The sequence below is a fragment of the Acyrthosiphon pisum genome, chromosome X (assembly GCF_005508785.2).
Source record: "Acyrthosiphon pisum isolate AL4f chromosome X, pea_aphid_22Mar2018_4r6ur, whole genome shotgun sequence".
NCBI lineage: Eukaryota > Metazoa > Arthropoda > Insecta > Hemiptera > Aphididae > Acyrthosiphon > Acyrthosiphon pisum.
The window spans coordinates 473,289-495,881 of NC_042493.1; the positions used below are offsets into that span (position 1 = coordinate 473,289).

Genomic DNA, 22,593 nt, shown 5'->3' on the forward strand with positions numbered 1-22,593 from the left:
TGTAGTACCTATAGAATATAGATTATAATATAATTTGATTATTATGAATTGATGATATTATATTATTAGAAAAATAAATTACCAAAATTGAATGAATAAGTTTTGTCTCTTGGTTCCGCACACGATAAAAAAAAATATCTTAAATTCGATTTTTACATACTTATCTGTGTAAATTATTGGAGCTAGAAAGGAACGAACAATTTTGTTATTTTTCCTTAAAGAAAAGAACTAGTTCATTTTCTCGTTCTTTTTTTATAAAAAGGAATTCGTTCATCGTGCCGTTGTTTAAAAAGGAATTCGTTCCAGGAATCCGTTCCTTTTGGAACTCATTCCTTCCAAACACTGGAGTAGGTGGATAATTTTGGACAGGATGAATTCATAGTAATCATACATTTTAAATCTCCATTAGTATTTATCTTCAGTTTATATTTATCTGACAATAAACAGAAGAAAAAGATTTCATTATTCTGATATCAGATTTTCTTGATCAATATCATTTTTTTATAGATTTAAGTGAGTATTTTAAATGTACAAATCATAGATTTGTTCGTTGTGTTTGTATCCTGTAAAATATTAAAATGTCCTTAATTATTATTCTTGCACCATCTGAAGATTGAAGGACAACATTTTTTTCGAGATGGTTCTATACTTTGTTGAAACTTGAATTAAGTTAATTAAAAGCAACATCGAACACTGTATAGAGGATTTGTGATAGTGATTAGTGACTATCGGATAGTCAACAATTCTGAAATAACAATGAACGCAGAACAATCAAATACGACTAGTGACAGATTTTTGTTTTGTTTTTATTTTTGTATAATTAATATAAAATTGTATCAGTTCTGCGAACGAATAACACAAATTCTCTACGATTAAATTATTTATATTAACCAATGAGTTGATATTATCTTATCAGCTATCAGTCATAAGTCATAATTCACAATATACCTAAGTCAGTTTTATTATATTGGTCTATAGTCTATAATATATGATAAATATTAATTAGGTGTCTATTATTGATAATAAAAAAAGCTTTGGTATATGTATTATGTAGGTATAATATTATACCTATATACGGTCAACGGATCTGTAAATTTATATATTATATGGAGTTCAATTTCATGTAAGATGCATAGAAATTCCTGGGAAATTTTACTAGCAAAAATTAACTGTGTGTCAGATAATACAATTAAAATATTTTTAGAATATTTAGATTAATTTGAAGCTATTTACAAAAATTTTAATGTTTCCATTGTATGTTGATAAAAGTTTTGTTTCTCGGTAAGAAAATCTTGACAATTTAATGAAAAGCGTTAAGATTACGCATAAGACTTAGTTTTTATAGTAGGTAACTTAAAAATATCAAAAATAATAATGTATGAACATATAATTAAAATTTGTCAAAATCACAAAATTTGTCAAATTATTTTGTAGTTTAAAATTTATAACATTTAAAATTTAAATACCTAAAGCTTGAATATTCAAGTTATAATAATATTGTGTATATTTTGTTATTACCTATTATATTAGGTAGGTACATATTATACCTACCTAGTTATTAAAAGTTGGTTTTCGAGCTCTAAATATTTTATGTGTACCTTTGACTTTGTTAAAACAAATTAATAATCTATCATTTTTTTTAATAAACTCAATATTAAATTAGGTATATACCTGGGAGTTCGCAAACGAATGATGCTACTTCGGGGCCTCCACAGTGTAAACTGTGCCATTTGAAGTTGGCCGTAGGGTCAGTGACAACGCAAACAGGGTCCGATGAACGTGGAACTTCTTCTCTAAAGTATCCGCTCCTTGCAAGTGGCTGGTAATTACTGTGCGTATAAATGTAATTAGGTAGTAGTTGATGAATAATAAACAATCGATATTATTATGTAGTTACAGCCGATGAATACAGTAAATTTATAATTATAATAATTTATGATTTAATTTTCAAGTTTATTTATTTATTGTAATTACATCATCGTATACCTATCGATTTTTAAAACGTCGCATTGCAAGTAAAATTGTTTTCAAATATTATATACAATACTTACGTCCATGTGAATTCACTAGCCTCGCTGTTCCGCTTCAAACCAATCCAAACATTCTCGATCACGTCTAATTCCTTCAGATAACTACGTATTGCCTCAAACTGACTGTTAGATTCAACTGTAACATAATTAATAATAATAAATGAAAATCATACATATTACATAAACTGTATTTAAGTTTTAAAATAATTATTATTAAAATTATATTTCAGTTAAATTATTGTAATTAGTAATAACATAAACCACGGTAATAATATGTGACAAAACGTGACTGATATGTCGAGCCACGATTAGTCAATAGTCAATTGAATAAAATAGCAAATATTCTTTTAAGAAAACAACTGATGAAAGAACATTTGTTACTTTGAAGAAATTTTCTTACAACATTTACCATTATTATATTTTTGTAAAACTATCCAAAGGTCTGAGTTGTTTATTGAGATGGATTTCCTTATTTTTTTTTTCTTAATAATATGTTAACTTATAATATACCTAATACCCACCCAAGGAAAAAATACAAAGTTAAACGTTTACATTGGAAATATGCGATAGAAAAATAACTGTTTTAATGTCTTTGCAAAAATAAATAATATTGATAAATACTTATGACAATAAACAGTATAAAAAGTGTATTGTAAAAATTTAAAACGACTGCAATGCAATTTGAACACCACTACACTTTTTATTATTATACATAAATTATAGTTAATTAAAAAAAAATTATAAATTACGATTCTATGTAACTTAAAAATATAGAAAATAAAAGATCCGAAATAATGAACCAACAGCAGATTATAATACTAAATACATTTAAATCACAGTTATTTTTTTTCGTATACCTAGCGAAATTATATATACAACAATAAATTATAATACTGGGTAGGATATTTAAATATTATTACATTTTAATTTATAGCAGGAACATTTTTTCACCCATAAAAAATCGTATATACCTCTTAACTTATAAATATTTAAATTTATTATATTCAGTGATTCGGAAAAAACCATTTGTTTCTGTAAAGTCAAATTGTTTGTTTCAGAAATCAAAAAAGTTTGCATACTAAAGAACCTCATTTCCACTTCATTATTGTCCTGAAAATATGACATCTTATATATATTTCTCGTATATATTATTATGTACCTAATGCAGATAAATTATAATAATATGTTAAAAATTAAATTTTAAATGTAAGTACTTTATTTTTCAGCATAAACTCGTATTTAACGATCATGTTAAAAAAATAAAGATAATTTCTGTTTCAAAATGTATTCTTTAGCAAATTCGTATCCATTTTAACGTTTATTCACCGTCATTATTATTTATCCGATGTCACCTTTGAGTTCGTGCCTATAACATGCTGGTTAAGAAACTTCGTTCCTTCTCTCCTTCCTCTATATCCACCACTAATTATATCAATAATTAATCTACCCTTTCCCACGTAGGTATTACAAATTTTTCCCGCCTTCAACTAATAAAAATAAAAATAGGGATTAGCATGTTATTACAACATAATATAATAATAGGTATACAAAATAATATAAATAAATAAATCCTATTCTTTGTTGCCCTACTGCATCATTTTGTTTTTCCAATCGAATTCAGTTCTCAATTATAATAGGTATAGTTAACGATCAGTAGGGGCTTATAATAGAATTTAATATAATAAAATAATATTATTTTATTTAATTTTACCGTCAAAACCATATTAATCGTTAGATCAATACTGTTACAATATTTAATATGTACGGTCGTCATACGGAGAAATATAATAGGTAGGTACCAGATTGACCGGTGTAAATATATATATCCAATTGTTGATAGTAAGCTACGACTGTAATAACACTTAAAAGTCAAATTATTTTACAGACAATTTTGCACTTGACTATTTATTTCGCGTGGATATAATTGGGTGCAAAGAAAATTAAACACATTGATTTTTGGATCCAAGCTAATTCAGTGCATGGACTGAAAACATTGACAAAAACGAGTTAAACATAGGGAAAAATTGTAAAAAATATGTGAACATACCATAGACCATATATTTCCAAAATATCGGCTCACGAGGGCATGTCGGCCCCTGAGGGCATATCGGTCCCTGAGGGCATATTTCGGCCCATTAGGACATATAAAAGTTGTACCAATTATTGATTTAATAAACGACGGGGGTTAAGCCATGTGTAAAAACAGTTCTGCCTCCATGTAGTGATGCCACAAGGAAAAAAAGATATTGCCAAAATAGAAACCAAAAAGAGTATTATATAAGATGAAAGAAATTGTCGAAACTAGTTAAATAAATATATATATTATGTATGTTATATCGGAATTTAAGAGGTATAAGTACCTATCACCCAAAATATTTAGGTTATTCATATATTATTTTTAATTACTTATTTATTAACATTTTAATGTACTACAACATACTATATTGACAATCAAATAGGTACCAATTTCATTGTTTTAAGGTTAATTGTCCTAGTCAGCATTGTATAAGGGATTATTTTTCCTCACGTCTCTAAATATGATGCACGTTTAATTGTCCACGTGCCCAATTTCCAAGACCAATGGTCGGTGGTGAATTGTATTGCACCTAATTGTCCTAGGTCCCTTTTATGGTATGTTGTAGACAATACAAAGTGGACAGTTGATTCAATAATACTATGTCGAATTTTTCAAAATGTACGATAAAAAATATTGTAAGATCGATGTAGACCGGTATAATACATGTGGTAAATACACTTCGATCTGTATAATGTAACAATTATTATTATTTTCCTACAAACAATACTTATTTGCACTTTTCATTAAAAATGTTTTTTTCTTGTCAATAGGTAGGGGCCTATATCGTGTTTCTCGTGTAAAATTATATGAATGTTACAACGTTTTGATGATGTGCTCAATTTAAACTTTAAATCATCTACCTTGGCACCTACTTCATTATTATAGTATTATACCCAATATTAGACAAAGTAAAAATGAGTTTTTTTTTTCATTATTGTTATTTAACTATCGATTCTTTTATTCCAAAAACAATTGATAAATTTTTTTTTAATTTTTTTATCCACTTTATATTATATATACGGCCCATATAGTATAGAACTTTAGTTTATAATAGTACAATATATTTATTGTAGCGCTAATCTATATCCAAATTTAATTATAAAAAGTTATCAACTTACGAGTTATGATTTTTCACGAAACATGTCAATCTATGATTTGGAATTTAAATATTAAGCAATACATAAATAAAACGTTTCAGTAGACAAACTGTGTACACGATCCAGCAAGTTAATACGAAGCAATAACTTACCAATATTGTGAAAATAAAATAAAAAATTCATCTCGAATTATAAAATAATATGACGTTTAGTGCATTTGCAGGTAACGAATAACAATTTATCATTATCGAATTTTTAATATTTACCACGTATTAACTATGGAATAGCTTTTACTTTTAGCTTCACAATATCAGATTACTTTTCGTTGTTATTTGCGATTTAAAACAAAAGTAATTAATATTTTGTAATTTTCACCGACCTCAAAATTCAATTTGAACGTTAACCGCGTGTATTACTACATTGAGCGGCGTAGACATTTTATTATATTTTACCGTAAAGTTTAGTACCACTACGTCATATAGTCACCGCTTCGCTCTTAATATTATTATATCTATATCCATTGACGTTATAGAAACAAAGAATAAAATAATTCACCACACCATTGTTGTTATAGCATCGTATTTAGACTCTGAGCAGACCGAAGAATGTATAAATTTAACAATGATGTGCGTATTAAAATTTTTTTTGTGTCTTTCATCACTTTCATCACTTTCAAAAAATATTAATTGGATGAACTTGAAAATGTTCTCTTTTAAAAATATTTAAATATATATAGACTAATTCTAAGCTATTTATACTTAAGTATATTCATTATCCTTAGATTCTGAGGGAATGAATTGATTTTATAATAATATTATATTATATATTAATTATTAACAGGGTGTCCCGCGAGAATTTACCCATTGCGATATCTCTTGAGATAATAAATATATCATAAATCTGTTTTTTTTTTATTAGATAGAGACAAGGACTACACGTCATATTTTATTTTTTAATTAAATTAAATTTTTTGGTAAAAAAGTTGATAAAGTTATTTTTTTATATTTTTATTTTTAAAACCATTGAAGCCATTTGATATAGTTTATTTTTGTGAAAAATATGACTTTTCAACATTTTATTTTCATTAATCTCATGATTTTTAATATTTTTTTTAGTTTATTGGTAAAACAGGACATTCTTTATCACGCATTCAAGTATACCTATATGTGTGTTTTTGTGTGTCTGTTCAGTTTCCAATTTTTTTTAGGTTTTTTTTCTATACATTTCAATAAAATTTGAAATTTCATTACATTAATTAAAGGCTCCTGATATATTGTTGCAATAGCAGTTGAAAAATATTAAAAATAAACAGGTGCAATTTTTTTATATGCATATAAAGTTCGAATATTTTGACAAAATTTAAAAAATCTTGGTAATATCATAGACTGACTCGCCCAGACTCGTTTTTCGTATAAGTACAATGATATTATATCGTTGGATTCAAATTTAACTCCATCCATTACTATGACTCACTTGTAACCTAATGTACAGCAGAGCGACACCCACTTATCCATCTTTCTCCAGTTTTGTCCATGTAGATAAAGATTACACTTATTAAAATTAATACTTTTGAAATATTTGCTACTTATGCTACTTTGCTCTTAATTTTTGAATCTATTAGCCTTCTATTGTGTTGTTTACGCTTGGCATATCCGCCGAAGCGAAAGTTGTTGCCCTTGGGTAATTTAGATGAAATCGGGTTTTGAGATAATTTTGAGTCCCCGTGCAATTTGTTTAGAACGCATTAGGGGGCCTAGAAAATGCAATAGGCTAAAAAACACTTGAGATTCCGATATTTTTTAATTTTCCACAGAACGTATCTCATATAACCGTTAAACCCATGGTTAGGTATGTCGTTTAAAATAATATTTATTCACAAAACTTTATTACCTACCTATTATTTGTGCTGCATGAAGTAGGTAGGTACCACTACCTACTTGCTTACGTTAAAGTTATATCACAATTTATTTATTTCAGGATTCAATCTACGTATGAATCGTAATAATTAATACAATTAATGACTAAATAAAGTTTAAAAGTAGTATAAATAAGGGTCCGCAGGTTAGTGACGATATTTTGAGCAATGAGAAAAAAGTTACAACTAGACTTACTTTTACCTACCTATACACGTATTTTTCTGACACTGCAAATTAATGGTCGTATGCGAGAAGTTTTGTTTCTATTTTGCTCTGGTTTAGTGCAACATTTCGATTAGAAGGAACTCAGTATATCATCTATTATAATATTATTCGGGTCTTAGCTCTAATTTGACTTTCAGCCGTCACTATTCGTTGTGACATTACCAAGGTAACGCTAGGTAGAAAATAACGTCTTTGGTATCTATATATATATATATCTTGCACGCGCTATATACAAACACGATTTGACAATTTTCCATTCTTCATTCTGATTAAAACGTTGCATTACTGACCCCGACTGGTTAAAATTTCCTATAAATCTCAGCTGTTGTCGTATCATTACCACCGCGAGAAAAAAAATATTTATGGAAATCTGTATGGTTTTACATGTTTTGAACTCGAACTAACGGCGATTTCATCTCACCTCTCGTCCTCACCAACCGTAGTACCACCTGAATTTTTTTATGTTCAATGCATTTTTCTTGCGAAACTAGGTCGTCTAACAATCTTCATCAAAGCACGACGACACTACGATAGTGTATATTCATGACGTCTGGCATCTGCTGTTCGTATCATTGTACTGTGATTAATCAGCCGGCAAGTGTTGTCAAACATTATAATATAGAAGATAGTATATATCTACTACAGACTATGCTGCAGGTGCTGTCGTAGGAAAAACGAATCCAGCGGGAGAAGATTTTTCAGCGAGCATAATTTATTTATACGCTGCCATCACATTGCAGCCGACAAAAACGGCGAAACGAAATAAATATTTTTCACCCCACCACCCCGCCACGTTGGTGTGAATTTCCTCTGCGTACTATATCGTACATGAAAATATATTTGTTCATTGGTCAATGTTTTGCTAACAATTTTGAATTAAGTTTTTAATATAAAAATGAAAATAAAAATAGGTATTGACTATAATCTGCACCAACCACTTGCGCACAAAGGGGTGACAAAAAAACATGTCGTGTCCGTCGGGTTTTATTTATTTGTCATTTGGTTTAATTTAACGCGAATTCGGTAGTTGTCGGATTCGTCAACGTGAATTGTGTGTTCAAAAATCACATATTCGAACATCTTTGTTCAAAAACTCATGAGGTCTTCGTTACGAAAAATCCTGTTGTTGAAAAATTGTTCTATCCAAGAAGATGTTTTTGAAAACTATAACTTGCATGAAGTATACAAATATTAATACAATAATATTCTTTTTTCAATTTTTTTTTAAAGTAAAATATTATAATATACCTATCTATACCTATACTAAATGTCATGTGTAGTAATATAGACTTTTATCAACTGTGGAAGTTATTGAAGATGATAGACTTGATCGATAAAAGTGTTATAACTGTGTAATATTTATTAAACAAAACGTAAAATATATGACTTAAGGTGGCTCTTAGTGGCTATTGTTTAAGGATCAAATTGTAGACAATTTATAATCTCATCGTCGTCACCCGTATTTTATTGTTGTGTCAGTCGCATAGGTGGATCTAGGGAGAAGTGGCTTAGCCACACAGAGTGCACATTAGCCCCCTTCCCAAAAAAAGTTATTGTTGTGTAGTTCGTTCAGGTAAATGTAAATCCATGACAATATATTGTAATTCAAAAACGAATAACCGAAGATAGGTACCTACTTGCCATTTTCACCAAATGCTTATAATAACATTTTCTATACATACATGGAAACATTTTAAAATTATTTCGTCACCTTTTGATGTTATAGCAATTTAAAAATATTAAAGATAAATATCGTAGGTAGGCATGATGTTTTTTAAAAATGTATTTTATCAACATCATCATTTATAATCTATAGTTTCAAATATATCCCAGCTATAATAGTTACCATTTGTTTTACTAAGCTTATTTTTATTTTATTTTATTTTATGTTAGGTATTCCATATATTAGCTCTGTCTGTTAATATTTACATGTTTAAATTTGTTGCTCTACTCAGTCATACGAAATATATATAACTTATTTTATTGATGTAGTTTGGTAGGTAATGATGGTAACTTTAATACTCCAAATGTATGGTTTTCACTATACCTACTATAATCATCCTAGACTAGTAGGTAAGTACCTATACATTAAATGCTCAGATTAATGAGTGTGCGAGTACATTAGCATTACCTTCAATTGAATAAGAAACCGCTCAAAAGATGAATTTTGAGGAAAAGATTGGTGTGTTTGTGGAAACAATAACTGTTACGGAAAGAAGCAATTTTAAAAATATTTCAAATTATAACCTATGTAGATAATGATTACTATTATTTAATATTTAATATTATTATTTACTATTATTTAATATCATATGACGTATGGATGTATAAATAATAATTTACTTTTAAATTTTATGAATATTTTATTATACCCAACAAAATTAATAAATTAGAACCTATACTAGTCTTTTTTTGGCCACGGGCGATCCTAGTTATTATGCCGCTGGCCTTGAGCGAGATACCTACATATAAATTCCGTTAAACATGATGTATACTGTTGAAACATTTGTTGCACATTGTATGCAGTATTATGTACTCATCATTATGATGTTAATAAATATAATAATATGAGTATACGAACTAGAAAACAATTTTATAGACGTGTTATCATAATTCACGTCCCGTGTTATTATTTATATAGGTATTATACAAGTGGAGCTCCGACGCGAATACTTTTACCGGGTAGGTACTTATACCTTCACTCGCGACCGTATAAAAATAATAACATCATATTTAAATGTGCGGAGACGCGGATATGGTGTATCTCGCGTAGTTGGATAATATCCTACGAACATACGAGTATTACGATGATAAGCGAAAAGACCGAGAGGTATATAATATAATATTACAATATTTTATATTTTATTATCATGTGATGAGAAGGGTACCTATAAAGAGTGTAATATTAATATAATAATATACAGGACGGTGTTAAAACGTGAACGAGCGTCTGGAGAATAACGCGACGTTGATAGATCATAGACGATGATGATAAACATCTAAAGTCTGTTGGATTTCCCAACTCCCTAATTAGTCGTTTGGGCATAGTCGGTTTCATCAGAGAAACTTTGGAAAAACAGTAGAACCTCTCAATAGCGGACGTCCGGACGTGAGGTGTTGGTCTGAAACACCTCACGTACATGCGGACGATTTAGATCAAGATTGAATTAATGATCAATAACAGATATTATATGCTTATATTATCAAATAAGTAATTAAATTAAATATAAGTACTCCTAAAAGTACGCTTTAGGTATATTGTTTTTATTATACTAGATAGAAGTATAGAACAGGTGTTATTAATCATTTTTTCCCCTCAAAATTTTCTTTTATTTATCTACATAGTTTTCATATTATTTATTTCATGCCTGCATAATTACCACTCAACAGATGAAAACTATAATGAAGCCTGTAAGTACGCGTTATACCATTAGGTAAGTTCCTAACTAAGTGTAATATTTCATATTTTTCAGGTTAACGGTGGACAGATTTGATTAATTTTATGATTTTTTTGTTCTAAAAATTGATAAATATTAGATAAGTACCCATCTTGTTTTCAGGTCCATCCGGGGTATGTTTAATAAATAATTTGAAGTACACGATCTAATACACATCAAGTTTTTCATGCAATCTAATAAGAAAAATGTGTTCTTATATACTAAAATGTACTAAAGAAGTTTGGTATGAATTATTAAGTGCACACCTCTGGATAAACTACCAAGTTTGAATACGTGGTGTCTTACTCCAGCATCAAGAAATAATAATTATTTCAAATGGTAATCAATTATTATAAAAGTAGAAGATTTCACTATTATCTTATTTATTTATTTGTTTTAGTAAATATTTCTTCAAACAAATAGATACATAATTAAATAAATCAATTTGAGTTTGAAAATAACTCTTTTAAGCAGACTTTAGTAGATGAAGCTATGTTACTATAGGTATACTTATAATGCTAGTATTAATAATTATTATACACTTAAGATATTCAATCAAACCTATAAATACATCAAAATATTCAAAACAATTACCTGTTCACTAAATAATTTCCAGTAAAAAAGGAGGTTATCATATGAAAAACAAAAGTTGCCAATTCTCGGGCTGTACAAAAATATCTCAAGAGTCTTAAAATGTGGGCTTTAATTAAATTTAAAATTTGAAAAAATTCATTACTGAACGAAAAATGGGGGATGAGCGTGCATGGTGAGTTTTCCTGTATGTGACCGTACTGACGTGTCTGGAAAGAAATTTCCACCGATGGGAATGTTCGCGTCCCGTCTAACACGTCATCCGTGTATTTGCCTATAGGTACTAAAATAGTGTCTATCATGTCCCACTTTTGAAAACCAACTCGAGCTGTCTACTGTATAGCTGATGGGGGTTTCGTACAGACGTCGTTGTAAATTATTCAAACATTATGTGAAACGTATTCAGAACGTTTCAATAGTATTTGTTGGCAGTGGGTGATTTACACTATACACGATTTAGCCATTTGAGTGACAACCCTCTGCGGTGTATAATAAATAATAATATATAAATACAGCGTAGTAATATTCTTTAAGATGAAATTTGTTTCTCACTGATAAAGTTTTGAACGCTAAAAAATCTAACTAGAATTTATATCATATCACTCGTAGGTAAATGCATAGATAATATTATTGTTGGTTGTGTATTTGTTGCTTTATAATAACGACAAATAGAATCATGTTGTGATGTACCGATCGCTCTGCAGTGAAATTTTTAAAGTTTTAAACTAGTATATAGTATATGTATAGCACCTGTTTTATTAGTTAATCAAATGGAATAATGTATAAGGACTTAAATTTACATTTATTTTAGCGAGAATATACAATGCCTGAATATACATGTTCTAGGCAAGTGTGATTAAATATAAACTAGTATGTTGCATTGTTTCGATTATTGTGATTAATATAAAACACGATTACCTTTTTAGCAACACGATTGGACATTGCATATTTTAAACCAACATTTTTTTTTTTGAATTTATTATTTTCACGTATTATTACACCAATTATTACGAACTTACACGATCCATGAACCGTAAACCGAACCCAGCTTTATCGACAATGTTGTCGAATAATAAATTACAACAAGTTCTACAATATAGTAATAATTAATATGAGTTTCATCCGTGATATAGATACTGGCCGTTATAAACGTAAAGTTTTAAACATTCAGCACTGGTTATACATTTAGAATGAGCAGTAAATAAGTAGATAAGTAATTGTTCCCAAATTATTATAGAAATAATTAAATTGTATGCACTGAGCTGCTGTTCGATCGTTCGCATAATATAATGTCAGTGCGTCAAAAAGAAGTCGTAAACCTGTTTTTTTTTTCAAGGAAGGTATAAGTAATACTAAAATTATTTTATCGAAAAGTGGCGAATAATTGACCCTAATAAATGTTTACAAGTATAAATTAATTGGCAAGCAATAGAGACAATATTTTGAGATGGAGGTTAGGTTAGGATCACGTTTTTACCATATAAATTGTATTTATTTTATTTAATTCATTATTGTTGTAATATTATTTAAATAATTTTTCACGGTCAATCGTGAAGGGTTTCTTTTGTATTTCTATATCCTTTGATACACCGATAAATTTGCTCAACTGTATCGTACAAAAAGTGTTTCATGCTCATTCGTGTGATATCCATTAATAATGACACCCACGCTTTATATTGGTGACGTTATGAAGATGAATAAATTATAAAATCATCTTCTCGAATCCCTGAGAATTTTTTTTTTATTAACCTGAAAACAAACAATCGGCGTTTATCGTGAATTTTTTTTTTATTCCCAAAAAAACCTACCATTTTGTGTTGAGTTAATAATATTTCATTGTAACGTGAACTTTCACATAAACAACTTTTGAAACTATTCTGTGCGGAAAATAAATTGAAACCCGAGGCAGATGAATCACATTTAAATATTTTTGTTTATTGGGTTAGTGGTGAAAATGCACAGGTTCATTTGTCAAAAAATACCCCTATTTCAAATCCCAAAACTTTCTGCCCATCTTTATACTTGACCGTCGTTCAATATACATAATATAAAGCATTTTGAAATATACATCATGTGTATGCGAGAATACAGATTGGTTCCTGTTATGTCTGGTTTCATTTTTGCTATTAATTATTCTTTTCTTTCGTCCTAATAAATACACCCAAAGTATGAAAATTACTCGTGAAGCTATTGAATATAGGTATATATTTATATTTTGATACTACATTAATTTATTCATCTCGTAGTTATGAGTACCTACATTTCGATTTCACGAAACTTCTTTGGAAACTAATATTAATTTGACCGATTTTTCGAATTCGTCACTTCATTAGGTACCTACCTACTTCAGTTAGTATACTTCTATCTATCGTGATTTCCGTTATAAATTACAATCATTTGGTGTGAATATCTCTTTGAATTTTTAACGCGTCATTTACATAATACATTTAGGTACATTATGTTTATCATTTTGTGAATTTTATTGTTGAAATTATAATTAAATTTATATTTTAATCTTGTATAATTCTCTCTATATAATATATATTATGCATATGTTTATGTATATGCGTATATTATATAGTTAACGAAGTGCTAATGACTTCCAAGCATGTATATATGCCATAGCGATGCCCTCGTATATAATTTACTCATTAAGGGGGTACATTTAGGACGAACACCATACGACGTTAAACAGAATATACATTATTAAAAAACACTCTGTATTAAAAAGTTGGGCACGTTAAAATTAAATATAAGATGGATATAAATATTATTAAAATGTACTCGCGAGAAACAATAAATGTGTCTAATAAATTAAAATAATAGCTATTAACTCGCATGTAGCAGAGAGCAGACAGCTGAAGTTATCTAGATGTACTTACAATGATTTATTATTGATTCCAGAATATTGTTCTTCATATTTTGATACATAACTAATTGTCTAATATTATCTCAAAAACGAATTGTTTTCCTTTTTAAACTTACATATAAATTCAAATAAGTACTAAACAAAAAAATATGCCAATTAGTCGTAAATATTATATTTTTAATTTTTGTAATATTTATTTGTTTTTTATTTCGATAATTTTACTCTAAAATTACAAAATTACAACAAAAAACGATCTTTCGTACATGCGTTTAGTATCTGTAAGTCAGCTAAAGAGCAAACAAATAGTGCGTTGACATCTTAAGATTTATCAGAATTGTAATTTATGATTCTATTATCTAAACAAAGAACAAAATACAAAAAATATATAGTTTACTATCTACCATAACAACATTTTTTCGATTAAAAATCAATAGTTAAATGTACTGCAAATTATAAAATTGCAATAAATAACATCTAATGTTCAATAAAAATTCGAAAAACAGACCAAATTTATTATTTAATTTTAATTAATAATAATCAGTCAGGTATCCCCGCATTTTTCGGACTGAAAAACTATTCTTTATAACAATAATTTGATATTGAAATTGAAAATCTATTTTTACGCTTTATACACTTCGTTTGATTCACAATTTATTAGCATTTATATGACAGTAGGTACCTACCTATAGTTTTAGTTTTATTCCTTAAAAGAAAAAAACAAGAAAAAGTATTCAACAATACCTACTCCACTCAATTTTAATGACAGGTAATTATTATTTCTGGAAGTTGTAAAGTGTGCCAAAAAAAAACTTTTTTATTTTACTCACATTTAATAGAATTCTGCACCAATACCCCTATGTTTACCCTTATTTTTTGTTTTTGTTAATATCATCAATCACAGTTTCGAAAATATTTTTTTCATACGGCTTGTCGGCTTTACGAAAAATAAAGTTTAAGAATTTGAAAACACGAATAAAAAAAAAATAGTTAACACGACATATTATAGATCCTACAGAAATATTTAATATACATTTTTTACCAATTTTTATAATGATTTTAGTATTTTACCAAATTATTGTTGTTATTTATTGTTTAGAAATCAACAAATGCCATTTTTTGTAAATATCCACCATAGTTTTAATTAATATATCTGCAAGTTCGAAGGTTACAATTAAAACACTTACGACACCATTAGCACATGTGATCAAAAAGCTAGGTATACAAATTATTGTTTTACGTTTAACGTTTAATTTCTTTTCACCTTTGGCCTGCTTATTGGTATCTGATGAATTTTTAAGAAAAAAAATGCGAACTTTGTTATTCGATCAATTCGTGTTCTCTTTTGAGACACGGAATAGATAGGTTAATAAATAATTATTTTGTCGAGTCTATTGAACAGTTTAAGCCGTTTAAGAGTATCGTGGGCTACATTTTCTTAGTAAATATTTAAAGAAATACACACGTTCCGTCCATCTTATAAATTTTTCATTAATAGCGTAACCATGCGTTTCATAAGAAAAAGGGTGATCCGTGAAGGTCTCGGAGTTTTTTCAACGACCAAAATCCTTTCAAAAATATTTATATACTCGGTTTTAATATTTGACATTCCAATTTAATCGCTGTTCACTTATTATGTTTTTTAAAATATGTATATTTACACGCAAACTACTTATAACATATATATTATGCGTACAATATTATGACAAGTATAATAATTGTATAAGTATTATAAATTATTTTGTAGAAATGTAACTTTCTAAAATTATTTGAATATTTAATTTAAAATACCGTAAAATGGACTGACCCCGGCTAGATTTGAATGTTTTAAAAAAAATTAACGTCAATATTATATTGTTTCTAAATTTATGAAAAAAAATAGTCCGGAGTTATCCGAAAAATAGGGTGACTTCGGACACGAATTAGATTTCATTAAAACCCGATGGTATGACTTTGGATGACTGCAATGGTTGACTTTGAACAATATAGATATTTAAAAAAAAAATTAATAAATGGAAAACACCCCATACATGTATCGCAAGTACAACATAATTTATTAAATATTCTAAAAAAAGAATTCTTTAAATTTCTATAAAAATGTCAAATTAAAATGCATTTTTTACTTTTCTATTTTTACTTGTCATATTGTCATTTAACATTATCAACTATAGTTTTAATTTCATTAGTATTGCAATAATTCTTATACGAATGACCTCCTATATTTGACATATGATCTGGGCATAGTAAATGTATTGTCCGAAGTCACCCCAAGTTTTGTAATAAGACGATATACTACTACAGTTGTAGTACAGTGAGAGATTAATTAATATAACTTAACAATTTGCACATATATCAATTACCACAGACAAGTTAACAAGTAGATAACTGAAAACCACAATCAAATATGTATATTTGTTGTTGTGCTATACAGTTAGATAGAATATTTTGTATTTACCTTCATAGTATGATAATATTATGCCATCAATAAACATAATTTTCTATAGAGATTGGAAGTTATAATATATATTCATGTGGAGTATCAATTTACAACTCTTATTAAACGTATAGATATTCTAAAATGATAAGATAACTGATAACTACAAAAACATGATATCGTCCGGAATCACCCAGAAGTCATACCCATTTTGCGGTGGTCAAATGTATTTTTAAAATAATATTTAAATATTTTACTCGAGTACCTACTACTGAAATAATTATGATATCTACCATGTATGTAGATAAATAATTGAAATTTTTAGAAAGAGAAAAAAAATAATAAATAATAATATATACAAAAGTTTTTAATTTGGTTTGATTGGCAAAGCTTTGTTTTTTATTTTAATTCAAAAAATCATTCAATGAATAGTTTCTGATGCAAGAATTACTAAAAAAACAAAAATCACGTGATTCCACGATATTTAATAATTAATCGTGGCGTGGTTTAAAAACCATAATTGTCCCTTATATTTTAGTGTTTCATCTAAATTCACTGTATTGATGAGTAAAATTAAAATTTTAATTTTAAAAAGTAAATATTTGAATATTTTACTTCAAATAGTTTAATGTGCTCAAAATAATATTCAAATTATTTACATGAGTAGTACCTACCTACAGCTGAAATAATTTTGAAAAGTATAGGTAATTGAAACATTTAGAAAAAGAAAAAATAATAAATAACTTTCACAAGTCATAACATACTGCGAGCGTTTGATTTGTTTCAGTTGTCACTTGTCAAAGCTTTGTTTTTTTATTTGAACACCAACAATTCAACGAATAGTTTTCACATAGCACTGAGTAAAATAAACTTAATTGTGACGTGATGTATAAACCGTAACTTTCCATTCTATAATATTATATAGAGTTTCGCCTAAGCTCACTGTTTCTTAATTTTATCACTCGGGCCTCCACGCCAGGTTCATCACCTCCATACGTTTTTTTATAATAATATACTTAGCGATACGATTCAACCGATACGTCAGTCAATGCGAGCCCCTGGAAATATTACCATTGATGTTATCTGTCCGTCATTATGTGTACCACGTGCCCTTCACTAAGTATAAAGTTTTCCTTTTGATCTCCGTACCATTATATACATCATCAACGGCGGCATTCCCTTTTATTCACCAAACACGGAGAGTCAAACTTATCAGCGGGCCGGTCCTGTACACACATACCAGCTAGGTATCGTATATTATTATTATTATTATTATAATGCGCATCAGAGTGGCCGAACCCTGCTGCTGCTGTATATATTTTCTAAGGTATTTCCCGCCGAATCCCATCAGTAGTTGTTTTTCGTTCCTTTGTCTCGCGTAATAGTTCGTCTGCCGATGTTATAAATTCATTATAATAATATGCTTTAATAATGTTCTATAATAATTATCTTACGGAGGTATTCGTTTAATATTCCATAGGTAATATTAAAATGCCCAATATCGTGCGTTTTTGCACCGCCGCGTCGGTCTTTCAAACACCTGTAGCTCATCTATCTCTCGATTTCAATTTCAATAATTTCTTGCATACCGTCAGTATAGCGATGACCCTGGGCGAATTCTTAAATGTATGAAATAGGTGCAACAAGAACGTATTTTTATATCCACTTTTAAGTATTAATTTAAAATATAGGTAATATTAGACTTTGTTATATTGTTTTAATTTTTAAATCCTATTGTAAGGGCATATTTTTTCAATTTTTAGTCGTAACTGCATACATATTTAATAGGTTTTTATAGGCATTTATAGGACATCAGCCCTAATTATAATCAATAATTGTTCGTGATTTTAGGATTTTGTCGGACTGTAGCTGTACCTATTGTAATGTGTATAGTTTCAAATAGGTAGGTACCTATAACGGATATCAGTACAAACTACAAGTACACATATGTTCCTAATTTATTTTAAAATATCATTAAAAATTGATTTAAATGAATATATTATTTACAAAAATATGTAAAACTGGGTATTAGGTACATTTTTATTACAAAAACGTATCGTCAAGACAAATAAAATGGGTGACAATAGTTGATGAAATATGAAGATTAAATAATCTTTAGGAAATCGCCTTTTGGTTTTGTGTTTATTTAAAGTGCAATTGTATATTACTCTTTACTTTTGTTTTTAAGTGTTGTGACAGTATATCATATAAAAATATCGGAGTAAAACCATGGACAGTCATTTTTTGGTAGTGCGATACATTTTATACGGAACGGTGGGACTGGTAGGAGGCCGATAATAAATAGATAACAAGGGTACCTAGGTACCTACCAATTCTTATTTTCTTCCAAATAACATTAGTATTTAGTAAAAGTATTTCCTTTGATAATAGTGCACATCGATAAGACAAATTTTAATCGTAAGCAAGTGTGTAATTAAATAAAGTGAAAAAAAAGTTTAAAACTATAATCATTAGAATTAATAGTAATTAAAAAAAATCAAAATTTAAAATCTAATAAAATCTATTATGAAATTTAATAAGTCAACGTCAAGTTGTCAACAGAATCAGTATTTCCTTCAATTTGAGCTAGGAAAAAAAAGACTGATGAATTAACAGATGAAGCGATTTGTAGGTAAGTACTATATAAAGAGAGAACGGAATACCTTTCTAATTTTCATTCACAGTCTATACATATACAGTATATAGACATTGGTAGAAATCGGGGGGCTTGAGGGGGTTTCCCCCCTAAAAAAAAAACCAACAAGCCCCCTCCTTTTTTAGTTTTGTAGGATCAAAGTTGATATTAATAATGTAGCCCCACTGAAATTTTAATGGATTTCCACCTTATATTCATATAGATATACATATAATATAAGTTTGGGCATAGAAAGTCTGGGAAACCTTATGAACTTTGTCTTCAACGAATTGGTGATAAAGCTCAATAACAGATTTGATCTATACAATATAATGTATGCGTAATCCAATTCCTTTTATTATTTAAGTAGGTACCTATACCAAATTGTTGCTACACGGATTAATATTATGTTCGCTGTTAATGTTGAACTACCTATTTGTCATCAAATTTTCATTACACAAAATTAAAAAGAGTTCATAAGTTTTTCATAAAAACCGATATATGTACATTATACACAATAGTTCAAAATTTGGAATTCAAATAATATTTAGATATACCTACGACCTACGTCCTATTACGTACCTACCTATAGTTTTAAATATTTCAATAAAAAAAGTGTGTTGAATGGATAATGTGGGGTTAACGAAAAATAACATAAAAAAACCCGATTTTTGTGATTTTACACATTATATTGTTTTCTTGAAAGTAAGACATCTGTATATTGCAAACAATTATTATTGAACTGAGTAGTTACTTATTTTTTTTTCTCCAACTGATAAATTTAAAGAAAATTGTTTTAACGGAAGTTTCAGCCAAATAAGTAATAGGTGCACAGTGTAAGTTTAAGTAATCCATACTCTGCAGTAGTAGTAACAATGCCTTTGAGTCCTTGAAGGGGGATTTCTAGTTTAAATGACACGAGCTTATTAAATTATTAAGTAGTACAATACCTAATATAAGTTATAAGAGGATGTCAGCGCACTATTATTTCTCTTTCTGGCTCACATGCAACATAGACAACATGCATTCATGAATTAATATTATTTTTTTATGTTTTTAGTTATATTCAAGTAAAATCGCCAACTACAAAAATTATGGACAGTAATATTTTTGAGGGTATTGGGTATGACGCACACTGATCTATCTATATGCTGTCCCAAAACAATTTAATATCAATTTTAATTTACATTAATTTGTTATGTCGAATATTAAGTCAAATAATAATACAATTTAAAACCAACATGTCAATATTATTAATAATATAATTATCATCTATATCTGCAATAGATTAGTTTATTTTACTCTTAAATCACTCAAAAATTACAAAAAACGATTTTACGAGAATGCGTTTGGAATCTATGTTAGGAGAGAAAACAATAATATTGCGCTGACCTCGATTAGTTAGTTACAAAATAGAATCGTGTTATAATTATGGATAATAGAAAATAGTATTGAATTATAACGCTGTGTTTCAAAAAAATGTACCCTTATTTAAATTTTAAAATAACATTTTTCTATCCAATGTAGTTATTTTATATAGGTAGGTACTATTAGCAACATTTTTTTACAATAAATAATGTAGACAATTTACCAGAATATAATATAATTTATATTAATACCTATCTGTTCTGATCTGTTCTGTTGCCGTAAACTTTTGACCTGATACAGAGAAATACAATTGCCTGGTGATAGAATTGTACGTGCAATACTAGAAGAATATAATTTTTTAAAATTTAATTTAATGTCAATATAAAATTAAATAATAATATAAAAATTGTGTTGAATTATTTCAGCTGTATTTAAAGTTACCATTTTTATTTTTGGATATCTGCGGGAAACATGCAGGGAAATGTGATGATAACGTTTTTTTCGTTTTAACTGGGTCTGTAAACAGTCAAAAATTCATAAGGGGGGGGGAGGCCTTTCAAAAAATCTGAGCACGCCACTGGATTGAGGTAAAATATAAGAACAGGGAAAATGTATAATTATACTGTCACCAAAGTACCAAACCAATAAAATGTTGTGTTGTGGACTGCTGCATAGATCGTTTTCAATCCCAATCGCAATAAATTATCGAGTGATTCTCCAAAAGCCGACTATATATCTTTGGCCAATATATAAGCTCTGCTACCGGCAAAATAATAATATCATCTGTACAGGGTTAAGGATCCACTAAAGTTATAACAATTAGTCAAATATTATCGTGCTCGAAATATAATATACCCTTTTCTTCGCTGCTCGTTGATTATATTTGCGCCCTTTATTAATGGTTCAGACCGAAACGCTGTACACACCACTACCTCCATCCGACACACTGTGCGGCACAGATTTTAGTTCGATGATGAGTAACACCAGAAACGCATTTATACGTCATCCATACACAATGATTGATGGATTAGGTTAGGTATTGTTACTTACATATTTAAATTTAAGTATACACATATATATATATAATAATATGCCTATTATACATTATCTATACACACACGCACACACACACGAAAGCACAAATGAAGAGTGTAACAATGGTTTTGTTCAAAGTATTAATTTTGGCACATTAACACTTATACTTAAACAATAAAGATGCGAATTAAGTTTGAAATTCAATTCAATACTTTTAAAATAAACTCAATATTTTGAAATAATTATAATTTGCTTGGATTTTTGTATTATTGAAAAGTATTTATGAAGTACTTATAGGTTGACTCAAAACAATAATATAACATTTCATACATCGGACTTGAAGTTATCGAAAACTATATGCACAATCTACGAAAGTGCTTTTATTTTTTCATAACATAATATCACATTTTTATTTTCAAATACTTCATCTGCAACCGACCACTTTTGCTGATGAAACTTGATAAAAAAATGTGATGATAATCGTCCGTTTATAGCAATATATTTCATATTTGTGATATCTGAACTCAAAGACTCGTTCGAATGCATTACAATTTATAAAGCTAATAGGTTCACAAAATTATTCTATTTTATGTCGAGTAGTTTTATGTAACTGAGTGCAATAAATATAATAAAATATAAAAAATATTAATTTTTAAAAATAGTAAAATTCATTTTATTTCATATTTCTAATTTCTTTGCAATAAAATATAGTTTTGTAATATAACAATGGTTTTAAATGATATACGGTAAAAAGTGTGAAATCAAAACCACGAAATCTAAAATTGCGTAAATGCTAAAATCTAGCGATTGGATTTTTTATGCATTTAGACCGGTAATCTGGCGAAAAATAAATAAACTTAAGTATAGTAGTCCAATATTAAT

General features: G+C 28.3%; 1 protein-coding gene across 1 annotated transcript in view; it reads right to left on the bottom strand.

Moving 5' to 3' along the window:
* The window catches only part of LOC100163607 (mucin-22), a 300,159-nt gene that overhangs the window by 6,748 nt on the left and 270,818 nt on the right, over nucleotides 1–22,593 (bottom strand). Inside the window, exons 3-4 of the mRNA XM_029485815.1 lie at nucleotides 2,052–2,166; nucleotides 1,672–1,829 (exon numbers count right to left, since the gene is read on the bottom strand). Coding sequence (XP_029341675.1) covers nucleotides 1,672–1,829; nucleotides 2,052–2,166 — 273 coding nt within the window. The remainder of the gene's footprint in view (nucleotides 1–1,671; nucleotides 1,830–2,051; nucleotides 2,167–22,593) is intronic.